General features: G+C 42.6%; 1 protein-coding gene across 2 annotated transcripts in view; it reads left to right on the forward strand.

Annotated features, from left to right (window-relative positions):
- The window catches only part of FAT3 (FAT atypical cadherin 3), a 525,182-nt gene that overhangs the window by 380,019 nt on the left and 123,230 nt on the right, over window positions 1-21,933 (forward strand). For both annotated transcript variants that reach the window (XM_029914807.1, XM_029914808.1), the window contains exons 5-7: window positions 8,850-8,857; window positions 13,280-13,594; window positions 15,992-16,202. In XM_029914807.1, the coding sequence (XP_029770667.1) occupies window positions 8,850-8,857; window positions 13,280-13,594; window positions 15,992-16,202 (534 nt within the window). The remainder of the gene's footprint in view (window positions 1-8,849; window positions 8,858-13,279; window positions 13,595-15,991; window positions 16,203-21,933) is intronic.

Consider the following 21,933-nt stretch of genomic DNA (forward strand, 5'->3'; position numbering starts at 1 on the left):
CATGACTTTTACCTTAGTCCATACATGCCCTCGTCCATACACGTGGGCCTAATTTGTTTAGGTTGATAGATTTAAAATTTATTTTTTTAGGTAGATAAGGTGTGAAATGACCTGCTAAGTTTCCAGGCAAACCCGTATTGAATTGCTGAGTGAAAGAAGTTATACTGTTTTTGGAGCTAGTACTTAGAATAGTGTCTTCCTTCCTTCCTTCCTTCCTTCCTTCCTTCCTTCCTTCCTTCCTTCCTTCCTTCCTTCCTTTCTTTCTTCCTTTCTTTCTTTGCATTAAGTCTTTATTGTGGGAAGAAAGACCAAATATCTGGTGTCTGTTGGAAGCGTTAGTGCTTAAATCCAAAAGGCATCATCAGTGGAATGAAAGGCAGGAGAGTCTGCCATGATAAAAGTGTGAGGTCCGGTGCTGGGAAATAGGGAGACTACCAATATACACCTCACATTGTAATTCATACCTGGTGGATTCTTTAGTACAGAGACGGGAATGTGGAATACTATATCGACCAAGGCCGGGGTGTCAGGGGAATTACGAAATAGTACAGGGGGATTTAGTCCTGAGGCTAATGTGATGTCACCTCTTAGTTCATAGCAGAACTCTTAATGGCACACATGTGAGCACGTAGATTGGACCCATCTGTTTGAAAGGGGGAGTTAGCATATGTGTGGTAATCACCATCATTCTAAAAAAACTTTGAGGAAGTGTTTAGTTCCTGCTGATAGGAAAGATTAGAATCAAGCAAGTTTTATGAATAGAAAATGATGAGCAGATGAGCCTGGAAGGAAATGGAAATGTGATGAGATTAGTAGCTGATGTATACCTCTCTGCAGGCAAAAAATCTTTAAGAGATGTCAGGCTGGGAAATACTTTATTTCCTGAAGTGCAAAGAAGAGATTTGGACAAAGCTATAATCTTAGCAGCCACTACCAAAGTGAATTTGTCAAGGATCTTTCTAAAAAAGCTGCCATTTAGAAATTGCTGGGTCTAAACATGGCGGTGAAAAGGTACCTTCGTTGTCTTGAGATGCAAGGTTCACACATGCATCCAACAAACATTTATTGAGGACCCACTATGTGCTAGTGTAGGCTAGCCTTTGTAGTAGCTCACAGACTTGTGGGAATCCATGCCCTGCAGAAAACAGACCACAAGTGCTCAGCAGAGACCTCGGGGTGGATCATGGGCAGATTTTGTCCTAAGGCTCCCCCAATAATGTAGCGTTTTGGGCAAAGAGAGAGATGGAAAAAATAAACGTCGCAATTCAGTGGCCCCAAGACCTAGATTCCATGGTCCCAAGGATCATGGAGCACCTCTGGATTGTGCTTTTAACTTTTTTAGGACAAACAAACTTTCTGGAAGATAGTTTAGGATAAACTCTCATCAGATTTATATCATCTGTTCCCCAAAGATTGCTAATTCTAGAATTTAGTGAATAGATTTTCTGGTTCCCATGCCCTTGTAAACAGCCTTCCATACATAGAAGGAAATGCATCCCATTCTCTTCAAAAACTTGCCCCCTGTGCCTCTTAGATTCATTCACATCTTCCCAGGAGGTTGCTTCCATGTCTGTCTTTCTCGTTTCCTTCCCCCTTTTCTTACCTACCTCACTCCATACTTCTTTTTCTCTCCTTTCCTTTTTCCTTCTCTTCATCTCTTCCTTTCTTTCTTTCCTTGTTTACTTTCTCTAAAATTTTTTTAATGTTCATTTATTTTTGAGAGAGAGAGAGACAGAGACAGAGTATAAGCAGAGGGGGAGCAGAGGGTAAGGGAGACACAGAATATGAAGCAGGTTCCAAGCTCTGAGCCATCATCACAGAGCCCAACGTGGGGCCCGAACTCACAACTGTGAGATCCTGACCTGAACCAAAGTCAGATGCTTAACTGACTGAGCCACCCAGGCACCTTATTTCCTTGTTTACTTTCATTCCTCATTCCTTTTTTTTTTTCTTATTTCAAAGGAAGACTTTTCCCATGTAAAATAAGGCAGTCCACAAAGGTGTTCAACCCAGTAAGCGTACATGTCCTGAAATATCTAACTTCCTGAAACTGGAAATAGCAGGGACATGACTATTGCACCGCTCTGAGAATATGTCCCTCAGCTGTACCTAGGGGACAGCAGCAGCATGGGATGGGAAGAAAGGATGGTAAGTGACTGGAGCACCTACCCACCTCTGTGTGATTTCTTAATGCCAAATTATGGGTCAAATAAGAGAAATCACATGTAATAAAGCCAAGGGCAGCTGGTTTAAAGCTGGCTTTTTATTTCCTTCCTTCCGTGGAAAATATGGATGATAGTACCGGTTAATTTTAGTTCAATGATTTCACCTTTCAGAAGGTTTATCTTTAAGAGTTGTTCATCCTTGGAGACTTACCCTTTAATTTACTGTTTGTATGTAGTTTTCTTTCTAGAAACGGCAGGAAGCACGTTGCCTTCCCAGCAATGCAAGCAGTCTGAGCCAACGAGCAGACAGGTCTGAATTCCAGCCCTCACGTTAATATCAGCCCCTGAGTATAACTTTGAGAAGGTCGTTTCTCTATTTCTCTACTTGCGGAGAGGCGATAACGCTGTTTTCAACTTCTCTGCTATCGTGGGAGGATTAAGTATTTGACGTTTGTGAAACATTTTAAAAATAAAAAGTAAACATAAAAACTAAACATAACATCTACTCTAAACACATTTCTTCCTTTTCTTGAGAGTTTAGCATTCTGAAAAATACCTAAATTAAAACCTCTGCAATATTGAAATCACACAGCTGAGAAGCTATGAACAGTAGGCCACATCTGAAGCTCGAAAGATAGCTTGGAATCCTAGAGCCAATTTCTTGGAAAGATGAAGGTTATTGCTGGTAACATGATGTTGGTCTAAGAAGCCCATCTGTCTAGACCCATTTCTTCGTCTCTAAAGCAAGTGGAATGAACCAGAATAATATCTAAATTCTCACTTACTTGTGAATTCTCTTAATGTCTAGTGACTCTGTGCTTTCCTGACTGGAATAGGGGTAAGTTTTCCTTTACCCTGAGGCTTTTCAGTGCATGTGAGAATGTCATAGGGATAAGAAAATACTCAATAGTATCCATTTGCCTACCTGTGTGGTAACTAAGAGTGAAGACATAAAGGATAAGAACATTGCTATCTACAACTCGCCTTTTAAGAAAATAGTGAAAATAGATGAACATTCCTCCCTGGAATTAATTGTCAACAGTCACAGCATCTAAAAAGCCTATGCACAGAAGGGGGCCTAGGCGGCTCAGTCAGTTAAACATCCAACTCTCGATTTGGGCTCATGGTTCAGGAGTTCAAGCCCCGTGGTGGGCTCTGGGCTAATAGCTCAGAGCCTGCTGGGATTCTCACTCTTTCCCTCTCTCTCTCTACCCCTCCCCTGCTCATGCTCTCTCTCTCTCTCTCTCTCTCTCAAAATAAATAAATTTTTAAAAACAACAATTATAAAATAAAATCTAGGGGTGCCTGTGTGGCTCAGTTGGTTGAGTATCCAACTTGGGCTCAAGTCATGATCTTGCAATTTGTGAGTTCAAGCCCTGTGTCGGGCTCTGTGCTGACAGCTCAGAGCCTGGGCCTGATTCAGATTCTGTGTCTCCCTCTCTCTGTTCCCCTATCCCACTCCCAGTCTGTCTCTCTCTCTCAAAAAAAATTAAAATAAAATAAACCTTGAAAAAAATTTAAAGTAAAATAAAATAAACTCCTATGCATAGAGATGTGTCCTGTGGATCCAGAGACCTCCGTAGGCACATTGCTTTAAAATGCAATCAGAATGAAGACAGGACAACATTATTAGTAATTTATTACAGGACTTCATAACCTTTTTCCTGTTGTGGTACACACAGAAAATGATAGTATGTGTACAATACTTTCAGATAAAGAGAAAAGCTAACCCTAGCCAGAGATCACCAGCCCTGGGGGTCTGGCTATTTGAGGTCACACTCAGCTACCCATGAGTTAGGTGGTTCAATATCACAGTATATCTGAAACTTATTTGTCACATGAGGTTGGAAGTTTAAATGGCTTTATCTTTAGATTTCTTCCTTATACAAATCTATGAGCTAGGCCTTGCGACTTTTGATCATGAGATGGAGGAGGGAAAAATAAATATCTTTTGAGCTTTGTCTTTTGTTTGAGAAGAGTATCAGGTGCAAAATTGCTCCTGGAAATCAGGAGACTCAGAATAAGGGCACCAAATACTGGGGAAGAAGAAGGAGCATTGCCAAGATGAGAGAAAGTATGCGGCAGCCAAGTGTGATTGCTGAAATATGCTGTATTTGGGGCGTGATCAGCCTAGACAATGGCAGATGAATTTTGGTGGTAACAGTGCTCCATCTCTGGCGTGCTGAGCGCCCACCTGCAACATGAGGAGTAAACTGCTGATGTCTTGCTAGGATGTGCGGAGAGAATTGATAGGGCATACCCAGACTGGGTTCAGAGGAGGAGAATGTGGCTACACCCACTAGTGGGGGCAAGCGTTTAGGTAAGATGCAGAATAGGGTGGTGGTTGGGGGCACAGACCCTGGATCTGGTTGAATCCACTTTACCTTTTTGTGCCTGTTTCTAACCCAGAGTATGGGGGTCATCACCCCCCACTCTGCTTCCCCAGGACTCATGTGAGGAAAAATGGCTTGGTATCTGTTAAGCACCTAGAAGAGTGCCTGCCAAGATAATGACTGGGCACCTGATTCAAAGAGATAGCAGGGACTCAAAAGTGGCCCCACTTCCTCCTGCCTCCAGGCTCCTTTATTAGCGAAAAGGGTAGAGCAGATTTTGAGTGGGCACTGAAGATGTAGATGTGTAAGAAAATAGCAGGAGAAGACGCAGCTGCGCTACGTAAGTTTGAGTGTCAGGTTGTCGAGCTGGAAGAAGTCACAGCTGCCACCCAAGACCTCATGGCAGTTTTCAAGCAATTGAGAACAGGAAAGGTGCCGAAAGACCCGAGACAGTCAAAGATGGTCCCAGCTTTCAAAGGAGGGAAAAGCTTGACTCTTGAAGCACCACTGTAAGCTTAATGTTGATCCACAGCCATGTTTGGGGAGGGAAATTTAAACAGATGGTTACCAGATGCTTCTACACAGGCTGTGCTGGGTAGGGAAAAGAGCATGAGCCAAATTGACTTGGGTGAGAACCTGTGTTTTGTCACTTACTGGCTGAGTGGCCTTGCAAAAGTTCCTTAACTTCTGAGCCTCACTATCTCTGGCTGTAGAAGTGGCAAGGTCTATCAGGTGCCTGTGAAAAATAGGGACAATGAGAATTACCATGCAAAGGACTGAGCAAAGCAGGCAAAAGAGGCAGCAGAACATGATGTAAGGTTTACAGCAGAGGTCAGCAAGGGGCCCCTGGGTGGCTTCCCTTGGTTAAGTATTTGACTCTTGATTCCAGCTCAGGTCATGATAGCACGATCCTGAGATTGAGCCCCATATCAGGCTCTGCACTGACAGTGTGGAGTCTGCTTGGGGTTCTCTCTCTCTCTCTCTCTCTCTCTCTCTCTCTCTCTGTACCTCCACTGCTCTCTCTCTGTCTTTCTCTCAAACATTAAAAAAAAAAAACAGAGGGCAGCAATTTTTTTTTTTATGCAGAGACACAAATAGTAAGTATTTCAGGCTTTGTGACTCTCTGTTACAACCACTCAACTATGTTTTCATAGCAGGGAAGAAGCTATCGATGATATGTTAATGAGTGGATGTGGCTACATTCCAATAACACTTTATTTACAAAAACAATTGGCCAGGTTTGGCCCATGGGCTATGTTTAGAAACACACTGCCATGTTTAAAACAAACTCTGCCACTTATGAGCACTATGACCTAGGACAAGTTCGTAAATTGAGTTTCTTTATTGAATAGGTTTAATAATAGTACCTATCTCATGTGATTGTTTGGACAATTAAAGGAATTAAAGAACAGTATTAACAGAACAATTAAAGGAGCAAGAGGTGTGTCTCTCTCAGTTGGTCCTTGCTGCTTGATGAGCTCTTGAATAAATAACTTTTTTTAATGTTTATTTTTGAGAGAAAGAGAGAGAGGATAAGCAGGGAAGAGGTAGAGAGACAAAGGGACAGAGGATCTGAAGCAGGCTCTGAGATGACAGTAGAGACCCAGACCCGGGCCTCAAACTCACAAACTGTGAGATCATGACCTGAACCAAAGTGGGGCATTCAACCAACTGAACCAACCAGGTGCCCCTCCAGTAAAATGAAATTTAATAGGGACATTGATAAAATCCTGCTCTTAGGTGCCCCCAAAAGAAACCACACACTTAATAGTTTATTGTTTTTGACAGGAAAAAGACCTAAATGGTTTAGTTTATTCATATCACAGAGCTGTGTGCTGCCCGCCTGCCCAACTACACATGATCCCAGACTGAATAAATAGAGGTAAGATTGTCTCTAGTTCAGTGGAGGTAGTTTCCACGGGCCTGAGTAAGTGGGGCAAGCTGTTGTTTCATTGTTTTGTCCTGGCCATTGTATTTTAAGAAGGAAGCTGATATATAGGAAAACCTACTGAAAGAAGTAACTGGTATAGTGAATAGCAATTCATTATATGTAATGAATGACCTGAGAGATGATTATATGAATTAGAGCTTTTCAGTCAGGAATGAGGGCTCTGAAATAGCCCTACGGATTTTATGAGTATGGCATTTGTAAAATGTGGCCCCCCAAACTATGTAATTATGTAACCCTCCTTACATCTAGAAGTGAAGTTTATGACTCCTCTGCTTAAATCTGGACACTGAGACTGTTGGCCAGTAGAATGTGGATCAAGTGGGGCACTTGGGTGGCTCAATCAGTTAAGCGTCCTACTTTGGCTCAGGTCATGATCTCATGATTCATGAGTTTGAGCCCCACTTTGGGCTCTGCCCTAACAGTGCAGAGCTTGCTTGGGATTCTCTCCCTCTCTCTGCCCCTCCCCCACTCATAGTTTTTCTCTCTCTCAAAATAAATAAATAAAGTTTAAAAAGATGAATGTGAATCAAATCATGCTGTACCAACTTCTGGGCCCAGGCCTTAAGAAACTGGCACTTGCCACTTTTTGTCCTTTCGTCTAGTTGCTCCTAGAATCCAGCCACCATGCTACAAGGAAGCCATGTGGTCCCAGCCAATGGCTACTGTCACCCAACAGACATGTCCAATGTCTGTAGCACAGTTACCTGTGACTATAATTGCATGAGCAGCCCTGAGTAAGAACTTCCCCACTCAACCTCTGAAATCAGGAGAGATAGTAAGAGCATTACGGTTGTTTAAGCCACTTGGTTTTGCGTTACATAGTAGTAGATAACTGGAACAATGTGGAAGAGGAATTTGACTTTTTCTGTATAATTTTAAAAAAAGAAAAACAAGTCTATGGGAAGCGACAGGCAGTCTAGACTAATGATTCAGGTAGATTCAGGTTCAGTATTAAGAAAGAGCTTTGAATAAATCAAACCTATCAACAAATGAGCTGCTTCATAAGGCATTGAGTTGGTCTTACTGAAAATATCCAAACTGAGGCCAAATGATTGCAGATATGGAGTATTGCAGAGGGGCCTGAGGGAAGGGTGAATTTAGTATGAAGCCATGTTTTTTGTTGATTGGTTAGCTGGTTGGTTTATCTCCCAATTTGCCTTGAAAAGAGTTTTGTAACTAGAAGGCACTGGATGAATATTTCATTTATTTAACAAATATCTGTCGAATACCTACTGCATCTGCTGTGGCAGGCAATAGGAATACACCTGTAGACAAAATAGATGAAAATCTGTGCTTTATGGAGCTCATATGCTAATAGAAGACATGCAATAAATAAGATATGAGTTAAATATATGTGTATATATATATATGATGGAAAAATGTCAAGAATAAATGTAAAGTATAGGAAGGAGGATATGTAATCCTCGATGAGAGCTTTACAACACTAAGGGTAATGGCCTGGAAATAGCCATTTATGATGAATTAATAGGTAAGCAGAATACCAGAACTGAACCCTCCATTTTGGAAATATTAAATATATTTTCAGATATTCTACCACAGAGAGAGACAACAAATATAAATACATCAAGTAGTTTAACTCCAAAATTCTCGATGGCCATCCATCTTTGGTCTTAGAAATAGGCTTATCAACATGCTCCTCTTCATGGTTTTATTGTTATAATCCACTGAGTCCTGTTTATTTCCTCTGGTTCTGCCTGACAGACATAGACCCCAAGGGCACGAGAGAAAAATGATATGGGCTGTACTATACTTTTCAGTGGTAGTGAAGTATTTGTGGTTCCTTTTGTTAGGTGCTAGCCAGAAGCACGTAAAGAAATTAATCTTTCAGGTTTTTGATTAATTGCCAAAGCACTGATTATTGATCAATGGTGAGAACAAAAAATCCAGGTTAGGATGGCTTAGTATTCCCTTGTCAGATTGTGGCAAGAAGGGGTAGTTTCTAAACAATAGCTAATTCATCATTAATGGAAAATGATGCAGGGGAGGAGATGGTGGGGAATTATCTCAGTTTTGCTTTAATCTCCAGTGCTGCTACTCCTTTTCCATACAGACTAATTTCACTGGGTAGGTTGAGGCCTAAGGCAACACGAAATATGAAGCCTAAAAGACTGATTGAGTCATTAACGATTCCTATTCCAGGTATAAACATAGCTGGACACGTGAGTGGGTCTAGAGAAATAAAAATGGAAATGAAGACTTTGAAGTCAGAAATGACGTAGTTCAGTTCAGCAAGCATTATCAAGAGTAGACCAGGTTCTAGCAAAGACGAATAAGACAAGGTCCCTGCCTTTGAGTAGCTCACAGCATACTGAAAGAGCCAAATACATGAATAGATCACTTCAGTGGATTGTAGATAAGTGTTTGCAATGGCCACCACAGTTTTGGAAGTGGCTAGAGATCATTTTGGGTAATCATGGGACTGGTAGTGTTCTCAGTGATGTAAGGTGAGTATAAACCCCATAGTGCAGGCTTAAAATTGTGTCTAACTCCACTGACCCTCCATTCATAGACTCAAAGCAGGAAGTACTTAGGAGATCATATAATATCAGTCTCCTACTTTCCTTCAGATGAAGAAACAGAGACTCTTCAGTGTCTGAATGCTCTCTTCACTTATCTTAGGGATGAGTTTGGGGGAAATTAATTATTAATTTCATTTAACAATGTTTATTTGGCACTTAGGGCCATACCAGGTGCCAGAACATAACAATGAGTAAGAGTCCCTGACCTAGGGTTGTTCTGGAAGGATTGAGTGGAGACCAGCAAGAAACAGAGACTTGAAAATGCAGGGATAGGGATGCATGGGTGGTTCAGTCGATTGAGTGTCTAACTCTTGGTTTCAGCTCAAGTCATAATCTCCTGGCTTCGTGGGTTTGAGTTCTGCTTCGGGCTCTACACTGGCAGCACAGAGCCTGCTTGGGATTCTCTCTCTCTCTTTCTCTCTCTCTCTCTCTCATTCTCTCTCCCTTCTTTCTGTGCCCTCCCCCACTAGTGCTCTCTCAGCCTGTCTCAAATAAATAAGTAAACTTTAAAAAAGAAGAAGAAGAAGAAGAAAAAGTGGGTGCCTAGGTGGCTCAATCAGTTAAGTGTCTGACTTCAGCTCAGGTCATGATCTTCCAGTTGGTGAGTTCGAGGCCCGTACCAGGCTCTGTGCTGACAACTTAGAGCCTTGACCCTGCTTCAGATTCTGTATCTTCCTCTCTCCACCCTTTCCCCACTCTCTCTCTCTCTCTCATAAATTAACATTTAACACTTTTTTTTTAAAAGAAAAGAAAATGCAGCTGATAATTAGTGTCCTAGAGTTATGCACTCAGTGTAGTGGGAACATGGTGAGAACCCCTCCATCTGTCTGCAGGAAGCAGGAAAGACTTCGTAAGGAGTATTTGAATTGAAGCTTCTAGAATGAGTCAGGTATATTCCCAAGAGAAGACATTCCATGGAGACAAACAGCTGTGCCGTGGAATGGAAGTATAGAAACATGACATCCTCCAAATCTCCCAGGCTCACAGTATAACTGGGCTCTAATAGAGGCTGAAAAGGGCAGATGATACAAGATGATAAATAAGTCTAGCCAGATCCTTGTCCTCAAGGAGCCCCTGAAGGGTGTCATACAAGGTCAGTAGCATGATCAAAATTTTAAGGCAGAAATAACACTTTACAACAAGGGTGGAAACTAGCAGGCTTCTGGGGCAATCCAAACAAGCTGCTGAGGACACCTGTCCTGGGGCAGTGTGGCTAAGAACATGCCACAGCATGTGAGTGATACATGCTGGCCTCCAAGTTTGGTTGGATGTGGAAAGTTAGGGCAGAGACTCTAGGTGGATGCCCAGGGTTCTGGGACAGACCAGGGTGTGAGTAGGTAAGGATGTCATTCACTGAGAATGAAAATAGGAGAAGGGGAAGGTTTGAGGGTAATGATTTCAGTCCATGACTTTGGAGGTAGTGGGTGCACATAAGAGGTTCAGAAAACACATTGCTAGTAAATAGTTGAACATGTTTGTTTGGCATGGGAAAGGAAGCCGGGAACAAGAGTACCCACCAGGGAGTGCTCAGCTGTAGGTGGTGGTAGAAGCTATGGATAAGGAGGTGGCGGAGTTATAGGCCAGGAGACAGGAAAGGCAGCTTGGGGCTACGTTGTGAAGGGCCTTGAGTGGTCTATGTAGGTTTTACAAGGTGAGACTGCTTTGGCTAAAGAGGTTGTCCAAGTAGGATGTGAATTGGAGTCTAATTCATTCAGTAAGCATTTGTAGAACATGTTGCCTGCGTGGCCTGACGTAAGAGTGAGACCAGTGAACAAAACAGGCAAAGTCTGTTTTTACCCTTACACCGCTTATCAGCTGAGGCAAAGACGCACGTCTTTAATTCATTCCCACAAGAGCTAAGTGCTACAAAGGAAAAGTATCAGGTGATTTAAAGTACATACATTGGGATGGGGATGGAGTTGGGGGCTGGCACTTGGTCTGCGGGCCCAGAGAAGGCATCCCTGAACACATGGCACCAAAGGATGAGTGAAAGGATGGGGAAAGCACTCCAAGGAGAGAACGGTATGTGCAAAAGCCCTTGATGGGGGTGCCTGGGTGGCTCTGTTGGTTAAGCATCCCACTTCAGCTCAGGTCATGATCTCATGGGTTCATGAGTTCTGGCCCCACATCAGGCTCTGTGCTGACAGCTCAAACCCTAGCGTCTGCTTCAGATTCTGTGTCTTCCTCTTTCTCTGTTCCTCCTCTGTTCGTGCTCGCTCACTCCCTCCCTCCCTCGCTCTCTCTCTCTCTCTCCTTCTCTCTCTCTCAAAATAAATAAACATTAAAAAAAAAAAAAAGGCCATGGACGGATGAGTGCTGTTGCTTGAGGACCCCAGGATGCCTGCATGGCCTGAGGGAGCAAAACAGCTGGGTGCTTGAGGTGAGACAGGGCTACTGCCTACAGTCGTGTGGCTACTGCACCTCCCTGCCTGTAAGCAGACACCGGAGGGCCTGGTTTGTAAACCCAACTCTCCTCCAAAAGAAAGCATTTTCACCAGGATCCTTGAGTGAGTGGTGAACCACAGCCAAGAAGGTCTCTCTCCTTTCCTTGGCAGCCACCTGGTGCCGGCGTAGCCCCAGAGCCCCCTCACAGAGCCCACTGCAGGGCATTTATCGAGAAACAACAAGGAAGTGATTTTGTGCACAGTGAAAGCAGTGGGAGTTGTCTGGATTTGGAAAGAGGCTGTTCAAGGAGAAAAGAGCAGCAGAGAAGCTGAGTGGCCGAGTAATCAGTGTGTTTTGGTCAACATAACTCACCCGGGAGTATAACATTTTACTTCATCAGCTACGGCAGAATGTGCCTCTTTAAGAGCTCAATATGTCCGGGAAAACCTCAAGAGTCAAAACCCAGCCCTGGCACATATTGGTCCTGACGTGTTTCTTTTGTGAAACATAACAAACCAATTGGGAAAATAACTTTGGAGGGAAACTTGATTGATTCTTCAAAGAAAGCAAGAACTCCTATGAAAATTTATCTTAAGTCTATTAAAGCCATTCTCCTAAGCAGCTTATAAGAGAAACTCAACTAGATTGTAGTTCCATTTTGCAAAAAGCCTTTAATTTGTTTTCCCACATTTTTTGGCCTTTGTTTCCATTATTCCTGTCAGGTTGCTTTATTAGGTGAAAAACTGGATGGCCAGGTGCTTTAATTCACTGTTTTTTCTCTTGTTGGGGCTGAGTACGTCTTTATGTTCCTTCTGTCTTCCCAATATATATATTGATGCAATAAGCTGTCTTATTCCAAGTAATGACTTAATGATGAAATATAGGTTCTTCCAGGTTTGTGGTCACATGGAATATTAAGAATTGCCAAAAATTGATTAATACATGGCTTTGGCACTTAGTAGCAATGAGACATCTGTTTACTCATCTGTACAATGGGAACAAATAAACCTCCACTTCCTGAAGAGGGTGTTTGGGAAAGTGAATGATACAGTTCATGCGAGAGTGTTTTATTAATTGTGTCATCATCTGGATGTACAAGTATTAGTATGGTAGTAATTATTATCACTATGTCCAAGAAGATTATTCACACTAAGACTCAAAGACTTTACATATGCCATGTACATTCTTTATATACCTGCTCTTCGTTTCTCTCCTTTTTTTCTGTCTTCCCAGACACTCATAAGTATAGCATCTCAGGGATATGAGAAGTGTCCATCCCCCTCGGGTTTCCCAGAGATGAAAAAAAAAATATTTTGCTACTGTTAAAAATATATTTTGACTGTCAAATGCACTTACAATGAGCCATCAAAATTATGAAGCATATATCTCAGTTTTCTTTTTGTACAGTGTCAATGTAAAACTCACAAATTTTACATGAAAATGGAAAAGAAAAGTAAAGAAAATGAATACTGAGAGAATTTAGATGGTGATATGATTGTCCAAGAATTAGAAGAAATACCCATTGGTTAACATATAATAATGATTATGTATTGCTTTTTGTGTCTGTTGGGAGGGCATATTTTATGTTCACTAAGTTTATATAAGCCAGTACATTTTGTAAAGTCAATCATATTTTCTCCCTTTCTATGCCACAGCACAAGGAGAGCTCGGTCTCCCTCCTACCCTTTCAGCAATGATTTCCAGTACTGGATGTAGGGCAATCCATGCTTTTCTGGATGAACTATGAAAAGTTATGCATTGACCACGAACTATACAGGAATAGGAAAGGTTAAGATGCCATAAGGCATAGACTAGACCTTTTGTGGGGTGGGCAGTGGGAAGAGTGGCAAGAAAAATTTTTCTGCATTTTGATTGTAAAATCCTTTTTCTCTTTTAAAAACTCAGGTGACTGTGACAGATGGCGGATCCTCTCCAAAACAGTCCACCATTTGGGTGGTGGTTCAGGTTTTGGATGAAAATGATAATAAACCCCAGTTCCCAGAGAAGGTCTACCAGATCAAGCTGCCAGAACGTGATCGAAAGAAGAGGGGAGAACCCATTTACAGGGCTTTTGCATTTGATAGAGATGAGGGCCCCAATGCAGAAATCTCCTACAGTATCGTGGATGGGAATGATGATGGAAAGTTTTTTATTGACCCTAAAACTGGCATGGTTTCTTCCAGAAAGCAGTTTACAGCGGGGAATTATGACATCCTAACGGTAAGATTTTTCTGAACCTCAATAACATGCATGGGGGGTGGGAGTTACTTTCTTATTCATGTATATTCCTTTGAGTAATAAATCTTTAGGTAGTCAACTGGGTTTGGAAGGTTGTTTTCTGTTTCAGTGATATTTTTAAATAGTGAGATCATTTCCTCTGGTTGTGTGCTGTCAGCAAACCTCCCCCATTCCCAGTACATTGTCTGTACTCAACCACATTTCCTATAGCCTTACATCATTTTAAGGTACTCAGCATAGATGGAAACCAAGGGCAGAAGAATAGCAGAGTGACATATCACATCCACTACTCAACATATCAATCACTCAATGTATCCCCAACACTTCCCAAAGAAAACAACTCTTGTAACTTTTGACAGTGTGATAGGACATGAATTTAGCTGTGTTAATTGTGAGACACAAACCACAGCTATGCTTGTTCTGAAAAAAAGTGAAAAAGTTTAAGTTAAAAAATGACTACTTTTTTTACCATTAGAAAAGCAAAAGCAAAAACAAAAAACATGAGCAATATCTCATATAGAGACTTAAATTCTCGTATCTAAAATGCCAGCCTTGCTCCCACCATCCCCAACCACTTTAGAAATAGAGCACCTATAACAGAAAGGGGACTGGTCATCCTTACAAGTGATGGACATTTTCCAGGGTCCCAACAACTGTCAAGAGTTAGAACCATCTTAGTCTGCAGTCTTCTCTGCAGTACAAAGTCAGACCTTTATTATTTTAAAGGGTGATCTGAGTCCCTTGATTTGTCTTTCCATTCTTAAGGTGTGGACTTGGGTTTCTTTCCTGACTCAGTAACATACCCAGAACAGAAGGCAGAGAAAAGTGGATAATAAAAAATTAGCTCTGTGTCTACCATGAGTAGCTCTATATAATATATCCTACTGTAATCGTGTGAGATTTGACAATGAGAATCTTTAAGGACTGAATGGACTATAGTGGAAACTGTTGGTGCCCCATACAGATCCCTTTTACCAGGCTGGGGCAGCTATGCCCCCAATGCTGTGCATGTTGGCTACTAAGGGCTCATAGCTGTCCCCTTCTTGAGATAATCATCCTTGGCTGAACTTCTTGGCCCAGGAGATTTTCTACTCCTACCCCAGCCCAGCAGCCCATAACCAAAGAAAAACTGATGCAAAAATCCAGCCCCTTGACTCCAGGTGTCTTCAACACAGTGATGGGATTGATGATTCGGGACTCCCCATGGGATCAGGCTGAGGCTAAACTTCAGCTGAGATCACACCCTTGGTTACCATCTTTCTCTGTTCATCATGCTTCATTCAGATCCTTTCTCCTGAGAACACTTCCCCAACCCCCAAAATGGTGTATACTCAAATCCCTGTCTCAAGCTCTGCTCCCAGGACACCTGACCTAAGACTTGTATCTTCAAGGGTCTTCCATCTCACAGGAATTTTCTGGAACAAAGTGATCATCCATGAATACATAGCATTAGGGTGCTGTGAGTAGCCGCTGTATTTAAAGGCTATAATGATTGGCCATGCACCTATACATATTATTTTTAGTATGTGACATTTAAAACCCCATTTTTAAATTTAGTTTTTGTAAAATTTTCCATGAGTGATTTTTGCTTGTTGGACTTGAACCCTTAGTGAAGTCCAGGACACCATATCAATTCACCCTGCACAGCTGACTGAAGAGACACGCTTTCTTCAGTTCTTAGATAAGATCACAGAGGAGAATCATTCGTAGGCTTCTGCCTATCCTGCTGTCTCTGGGAGCCCATGCTTTCACCAAGAGAGTCCTTCCCCCTTCAGAGTTGGTGTAACTCAAGGGCTTTGGGGTCAGTTAGAGCAAAGCTGCTGCCTCTCTCACACCTAGTCCATCACCCTTCTGGGATTCTGAGAGAATAGAGTGCTTCTCCAGAATAAAGCGGAAGGAAGGAGCTGCACAACACAACCACACACACACACACACACACACACACACACACACACACACATACACACACACACACATCATTCATACTTAAGGATTGACAGTGCACTTTCTTCCCTTTTAAGAATCACCACCAGAGGTATAAGGAATCAAATTAGCTATTCCTACTTATGTAACTATCAGCCGTGCCCATAAAACACTAAAAATAAGTGCCTCTTTTGCTTTTCAAGTCATCCACATCTGCGAAGTTGGCGGTGGTTCAAATCACCTTCCGGTGAATGTGGTATGGGACCGACCCCCAAGTGACTAAATCGTCTCCCCCAGTTCCTCAGCACATTCTCCCCAGATCTCCACCCTCCCTTACCTTTGCTGACCCTGTGAGGAGGATGGATTCTTGGGCCAACGACAGATGAGTGACAGACCCAGATTTCGGCAGGGATCTGAGCTCTAAGACCTCTTTCTATGTTCTCTCCGTGTGAGTAGATAAAGGCAGTGGACAATGGGCGCCCACAGAAATCCTCCACGGCCCGCCTCCACATTGAATGGATTAAGAAACCACCCCCTTCACCTATACCGCTGACTTTCGATGAGCCGTTTTATAACTTCACAGTCATGGAAAGCGATAGAGTCACCGAGATTGTAGGGGTGGTGTCTGTGCAGCCAGCTAACACCCCTCTGTGGTTTGACATAGTTGGTAAGTTGGAGTCCCCCCCAGAGCAGTATTGGGCAATGTAACCATTGACTGGAGTAACTAGCAAAAAAAAAAAAAAATCTGAAACAAAAACAAAAATTACAAAAAATTAAAAAAAAAACACTAATGATTAGTGCTAAGATGAAAAGATATATAGTGCTGGAATGCAAAAGAGCCAGTAAAATGAATAATCGACCTGTGCTTTCGTTCCAACTCTGTAGCTAAGCTGAACAGAAAGTGCTCTCTGGCCGGATTTTCCATAGTACGTTATTTACTGCGATCTTAATGTCTTTCTGTGTGTCATTTAAATTCTATTGTCACACTTGGCTAATCTCATTTCTAAATGTATTGATGGTACTAGACTTGCTGTCCTTCATTTCTCTCTTTTTCTTCACCTTTTTTCTGCATTCTGTTCTTTTTTTTTTTCTGCTCCCGACTGCCCTGCTTCAAGGTGGCAAGCATGCTCGAGAGATGTTCTATATTCTACAGACAGCTTGTGGGCAGAACTGTTCAACAGAAGGTACCCTTAGTGCAAACACATTTGCTAAAATACAGCTATCCAATCTGCCTTTTACGGGTTTTTTTTTTTAAGCAAATTAAATTACATCTTTCATAACTGCCTGTGACAGGCTGAAGTGCAGCCCACAGATTTCATACATGCCTATAACAACTATTGCGTTACTCGTATCCACGGACTCCTTTGTTTGAGGTTTGGGGGGGTTTGGGTTTGGGGGAGGGGTTGTTTTGATTTCTTTTAGAAAATTTTTTTCTTTGCTTTTGAGGTATATGGGCCTTTTGTTGTTTTGTTTTCATGATTTTGTAGGTTGGGTTATTTGGGCCTTTTCCAATTGAAAAATAAATTAAAATTTTCCCCAACACCTCACTTGTGCCACAGTAGTGCCATTCACAGACCAAAAAGCTCCACCAAGAGGGGTCCCTGGCTGCCATCCACAAAAATAAAGACAGGAAATAGAACCCAGATATATAGCCTGTGAGAGCTTCCTATGAGAACCGAATAGAGAAAGCAGACGGAAGCATGTAGGACAGACCTTGGGAGCCAACCTGTAAATTCTTTGAAAGAGAACGAGCAAGCAGGCTGCAAAAGGAGAGGGCAAGGCAGCAGTCCTGCCCTACACACAGGCGGGAGAGGCGGTGCAGGGGAGATCAGTGCTGAGGATGGGAAACAAAACAGCCCGGAGGGAGCCCGGACGACAGAACAGGGAGAATGTGCCAGCCCCAGATCTGACACTGGGTTGCGCTGGAGCTGACTTCCCACGGTTCTTTGTGGGAGGCCGGGAATCCAGAGACCTGGTCTGCAGGAATCATTTCCCTCCATATGTCACTGCCTGGATCAGATGGGCAGGAACCTACCCCTCTTCCCGGGAATGGCTGGGTCTGGAGAAAGCATTTAGAACATTCCACATCTGTTTTAATGAGGCATAGGAAAAAGAATGCCCCGTGGCCTCCAACCAAACCTCAGTAGAAGGTCCTCTGAACTTCCCCCAAAGGGGCATGTTTTCTACATATTTCATCTTACGGAATGACAATAGAATGTCTTCGCTTTCCTTAGTTGGCATTAGTCACACCATCTCTGTACGTGACCATCCTCATTCTGAACTTTCAACTCCTTCTTCATCTCCACTTAATGCATTAGAAGTGGAACCTCTTCTGATCCATGAAAGATATCTTCGATTCTGTATCTTCTCACTAATTTTCAGCCCATGAAGTTATTAGCCGATGCAGCTTCTTCTTTCCTGGCGAAACAGAGGGTGGTACACGCGCCTCACCTGGTCGTCTACTCTGTTATCCTGGGTGGTTCCTTTACTGCCCCAGTTGGAGTCACAGAAAATACATCTCAGTTTGCACATGTGCCCCCTGATGCCAGGCCCCCGGGGACATGTGCAATAGTGATTTCTTTTAAATAGCCAAGAGAAGAGTGCTCTCAACAGGCAACAGGGCTTCTGGTGTGCCATCCTGAGCTGTGGGAGGGGTTGCTATCTCTCCTCAGCTGCCACTTTGCCTCCTGCTTCCTCCTCTGATGCCCCAGTTCGCAAGCACCTCTATGCCCAACAACACTGATTTTCTCCCTCACATGCTCCATGCCTGCAACCTCCTTGGGCCCCACAGCACATCCTGCTACCATCCCCACCTACCCAGGAAACCCCTATTTGCACACAGTACACATCCTACAGAGCACACCTTTCTCTGATGCTCTGACCAGCCATCTGACCCCAAATATCCAAGTCAGTTAGCAATTCCTCAGCATTTCTGTGTGTGTGTGTGTGTGTGTGTGTATGTGTGTGTGTGTGATTCTGTGTAGGTGAGCATGCCTAGTAATGCTGTATATAACATTACCTGCACGTTTTCATGTTCTCATTGTTAGTGCTATTGCATATTTTCATTTGTGTTGATATATTATCATTGTCTTCTTAATGTTTATTTGTTTTGAGAGAGAGAGTGTGTGTGTGTGCTCAAGCTGGGACAGGGGCAGAGAGAGGGAGAGAGGGAGTCCCAAGCAAGCCCTGCACTGTCAGCACACAGCCTGATGAGGAGGCTCGAACTTGCAAATCATGAGATCGACCTAAGTCAAAACCAAGAGTCAGACACTTAGCCAACTAAGCCACCCAGACGCCCCGATCCAATCTCATTCTTAACTCAAGGTCAAGGCCTTTTTTTCCTCATATCTTCCTCCTGCCAGTGCATCTGTTGATTGCTTCAGGGTGGAATAAACCATGGTGATGGAGGAGAGGTTCCAGACAACCAACACATTAACCCTACTAATGCCTCTTGAGATGAACCCCAAGTCAAGGCCACCTTCCACGGTCTTCCCAGCCATAGCAAACGTAGCCCCTTTAACAAAATGAGAACTAGTCCAAGAAGAGAGGGGCATTTTACAGATGACAGCCCTCCCTGGAGTGAATCCATTCAGGCTGCTCCAAATACACACCCAGAAATCATTATCAACAACAGCACCAGTGTCCACATTTCTCCACCTTCATGCTTCTAAATGCTGCACTCTTCCTAAGGAACCCTCCCCGTATCAGTGCATGCGGTGGTTCTCTTAATGAAGACCTATAGGGTTGTCCCTCTAGTCTAGATGCTTCCATCACAGAGATTTCACTGAAGATCTGGTAACATCTAGCTGAGCTTCTCTTGCAGAATGAAGTTACTGGGCCCGATGCCCAAACAGAACATGATTTTATTTCCATCCCCACATCCAGCCAGCAACATCTTGAAACACCAACTCTGTTTTGCTGCAAAAGTTAAATCTTTTCCCCAGGTGCTGGGGTTGCTTTCAGTATCAATATAGTCCCCCTTCCACCAAATCCCCCTTTTGAGAATCCTTTCTGATCTAACAGTCATTTTTTTTTCAATCTTCTGACAGTATCTTTCCCCTTCTCTAAAAACCTATTGTTTTCTTTATCATATTCAGATGTTTCCTTCTCACTTTCAAGATTTCTTGCTAATTTATCCTTAGCCATCCAGACTCTCCACTCTATTTCCTTTCACCTTACCTAAACATCTTCCTTGGCCAAGCTGGCACAGAGGGAAAAGAGAGGGAAGCATGTTTCCCAATGCTTAAGAAACTTGGCAGTGTACTGTGGTTGAATGCTGGCATATACTGTCGGCACGGATCTGAAATGAGATCTCAGGTGTTAGTACCAGTCTTGCCCAGGTAAATACTCTGTGACTCTTCCAACAGAGTCAAGATTTGGTTCCATTACAGACGTAGTGTATTTAGACACCTATACAGACATTCAAGGTTACAGAGCATGCAACGTCCAGGCCTAGCACTGACAGCTTACAAATGCTATAACGAATGAATTCTCATTAAGTAAGCAGAAAAGAGTGTTTCTGCATACTTTTTCCCCTGAGAGTATAGTCTCCTCATTTCCATATTTCCAGATCTACTTGATTCTTATTTCACTGCATACTGTTTCCTCCCACCATATGAATTCACAAAAACTGTAGCAAGCAAGATTTTGTTCCCAAGTCTGGACCCCTGTACCACCGATCTGCCAGTCACTTTTCTGTCTCTCCAAAGAGACCACTGCTTACAATATTATGTAGCTAGACCTCCTTAGCTTCCAGAAACAGAAGCCCTACTTATAACCCAGTTAAGAAAGCTGTAATTAAAAGGAAACATAATAAAGTTCAGCTGTTCTGTGTTTAAACAGCCCGATGCACAGCATGTTCATTCTCTGTGTTAAAAAGGAAAGAAAATGAAGGGAACAAAAATAACCCATAATCCTTTGTGGCTTTATCACATATCTTCACACTTCTCAGGAGACTATGATTCAACCCAGCAGCTCCTTGATTTACATTCTTTTTAATGTGCACGCAATCTGGTTCACAGTTCATTCCCCATAGCTCTATCCCAATGGCAAATATCTATATTGTAACGACCACCACTATTACACACTTCAAACAATGCCTCTTTACCCACAGTTGATGGCAGACACTGCCACCCAATTTGCTATCTTTTCACCTCATACTTCGATTAGAAAAATGGTTGTTTTTCTTGAGAGTAAACATTGAAATTATCTTTGTTTATTTTATTTGAAAACAACTCTCTGACGGTGTGAGCTTGCACATAGGTCCCACTCTAGCTGAAATACCTGTGTGGCAGGTATATAAAGATCACCTTGACTCTTAATTTGTCATAGGTTCCTGCAGACTTTGGGTTCTGAGCTGCTTCTGTCTCCTAAGCTTACACCTGTCCTTCCTAAACCTTGTCCCCAGTGGAGCTGTCCCTTAGGGTTAGATCAAGTGGACAAGTGAACTCTTTGATAGCACTAACAGCAGGCTTGTTCTCTGACTGTAGATTGAGTCTTTTCTAATCTAGTGGCCATACTTCTGTATCACAAAACTCTTACCCGTCCCTCCTGAGAGAAGCCATATCTGCGTATCATTTCTAATACACCAGTTTATCCGTTCAAGTAGCGTTTGCTCAAAACCATTCAATTAACATCAAATACTTCATTTCTCCTATTCTGTGTTCTGTCCCCAATTTGATCCCAAATGGCCCTCTCTTTTCTCCATCTCAACAATATAGACCATAGGAGCACATCTGAAGAGGTTTTGGGGAAATAATAAAAAAGCCTAAACAACACTTTGTATATTCATTATTTTAAGAAAATGAATTTTAAACCAAATTCTAGAAGGGATTTTCCTTCCTACCACTATTTCCTGACCTCCACCCAGCATCTCCTGCCTTCCATGTAAATATCCTTTTCAGCCCCATACTGTGCTTGCTTCATTTCAAGACAGAAAATTATTCATGATCAAACCGTAATCGATGTTTAGCATTTTTCCTTAAGTTTGGTGTACATGCTGAACTTGAATGAACAGCTTGTGAACGACTCCCTTATTTCATTGAGATTCAGCAGCTCAGTGTTTTGGAAGCTTCTCACATAACACTTCCCCCTTGGTGACTACTAGATTTTGGTTGGTGTTTTTACAATTACGCAGAGTAGAATAGAATCATATGCTAGGGGAGGAGCCTGGAAACTTCTGTAAAGAGGAAGCGGTGTGAAACTCACCATTGGATCTCATTATGGAGAGATGGTGGTACTTTGTACCCTTCTTTAAAGAAAGACTTGACTGAATCATGAGCCAATGCCCTGCTGCCCCGCATATGCAAGCAGTAGCTGCTGGCTTAAAGTATTTTTACTCTTGTCCCATTTTTGAAGCTTTTTAGGACATTCCGACTTGTTAAATTTAACTTCAGAAT

The sequence above is a fragment of the Suricata suricatta genome, chromosome 11, assembly GCF_006229205.1.
Source record: "Suricata suricatta isolate VVHF042 chromosome 11, meerkat_22Aug2017_6uvM2_HiC, whole genome shotgun sequence".
NCBI lineage: Eukaryota > Metazoa > Chordata > Mammalia > Carnivora > Herpestidae > Suricata > Suricata suricatta.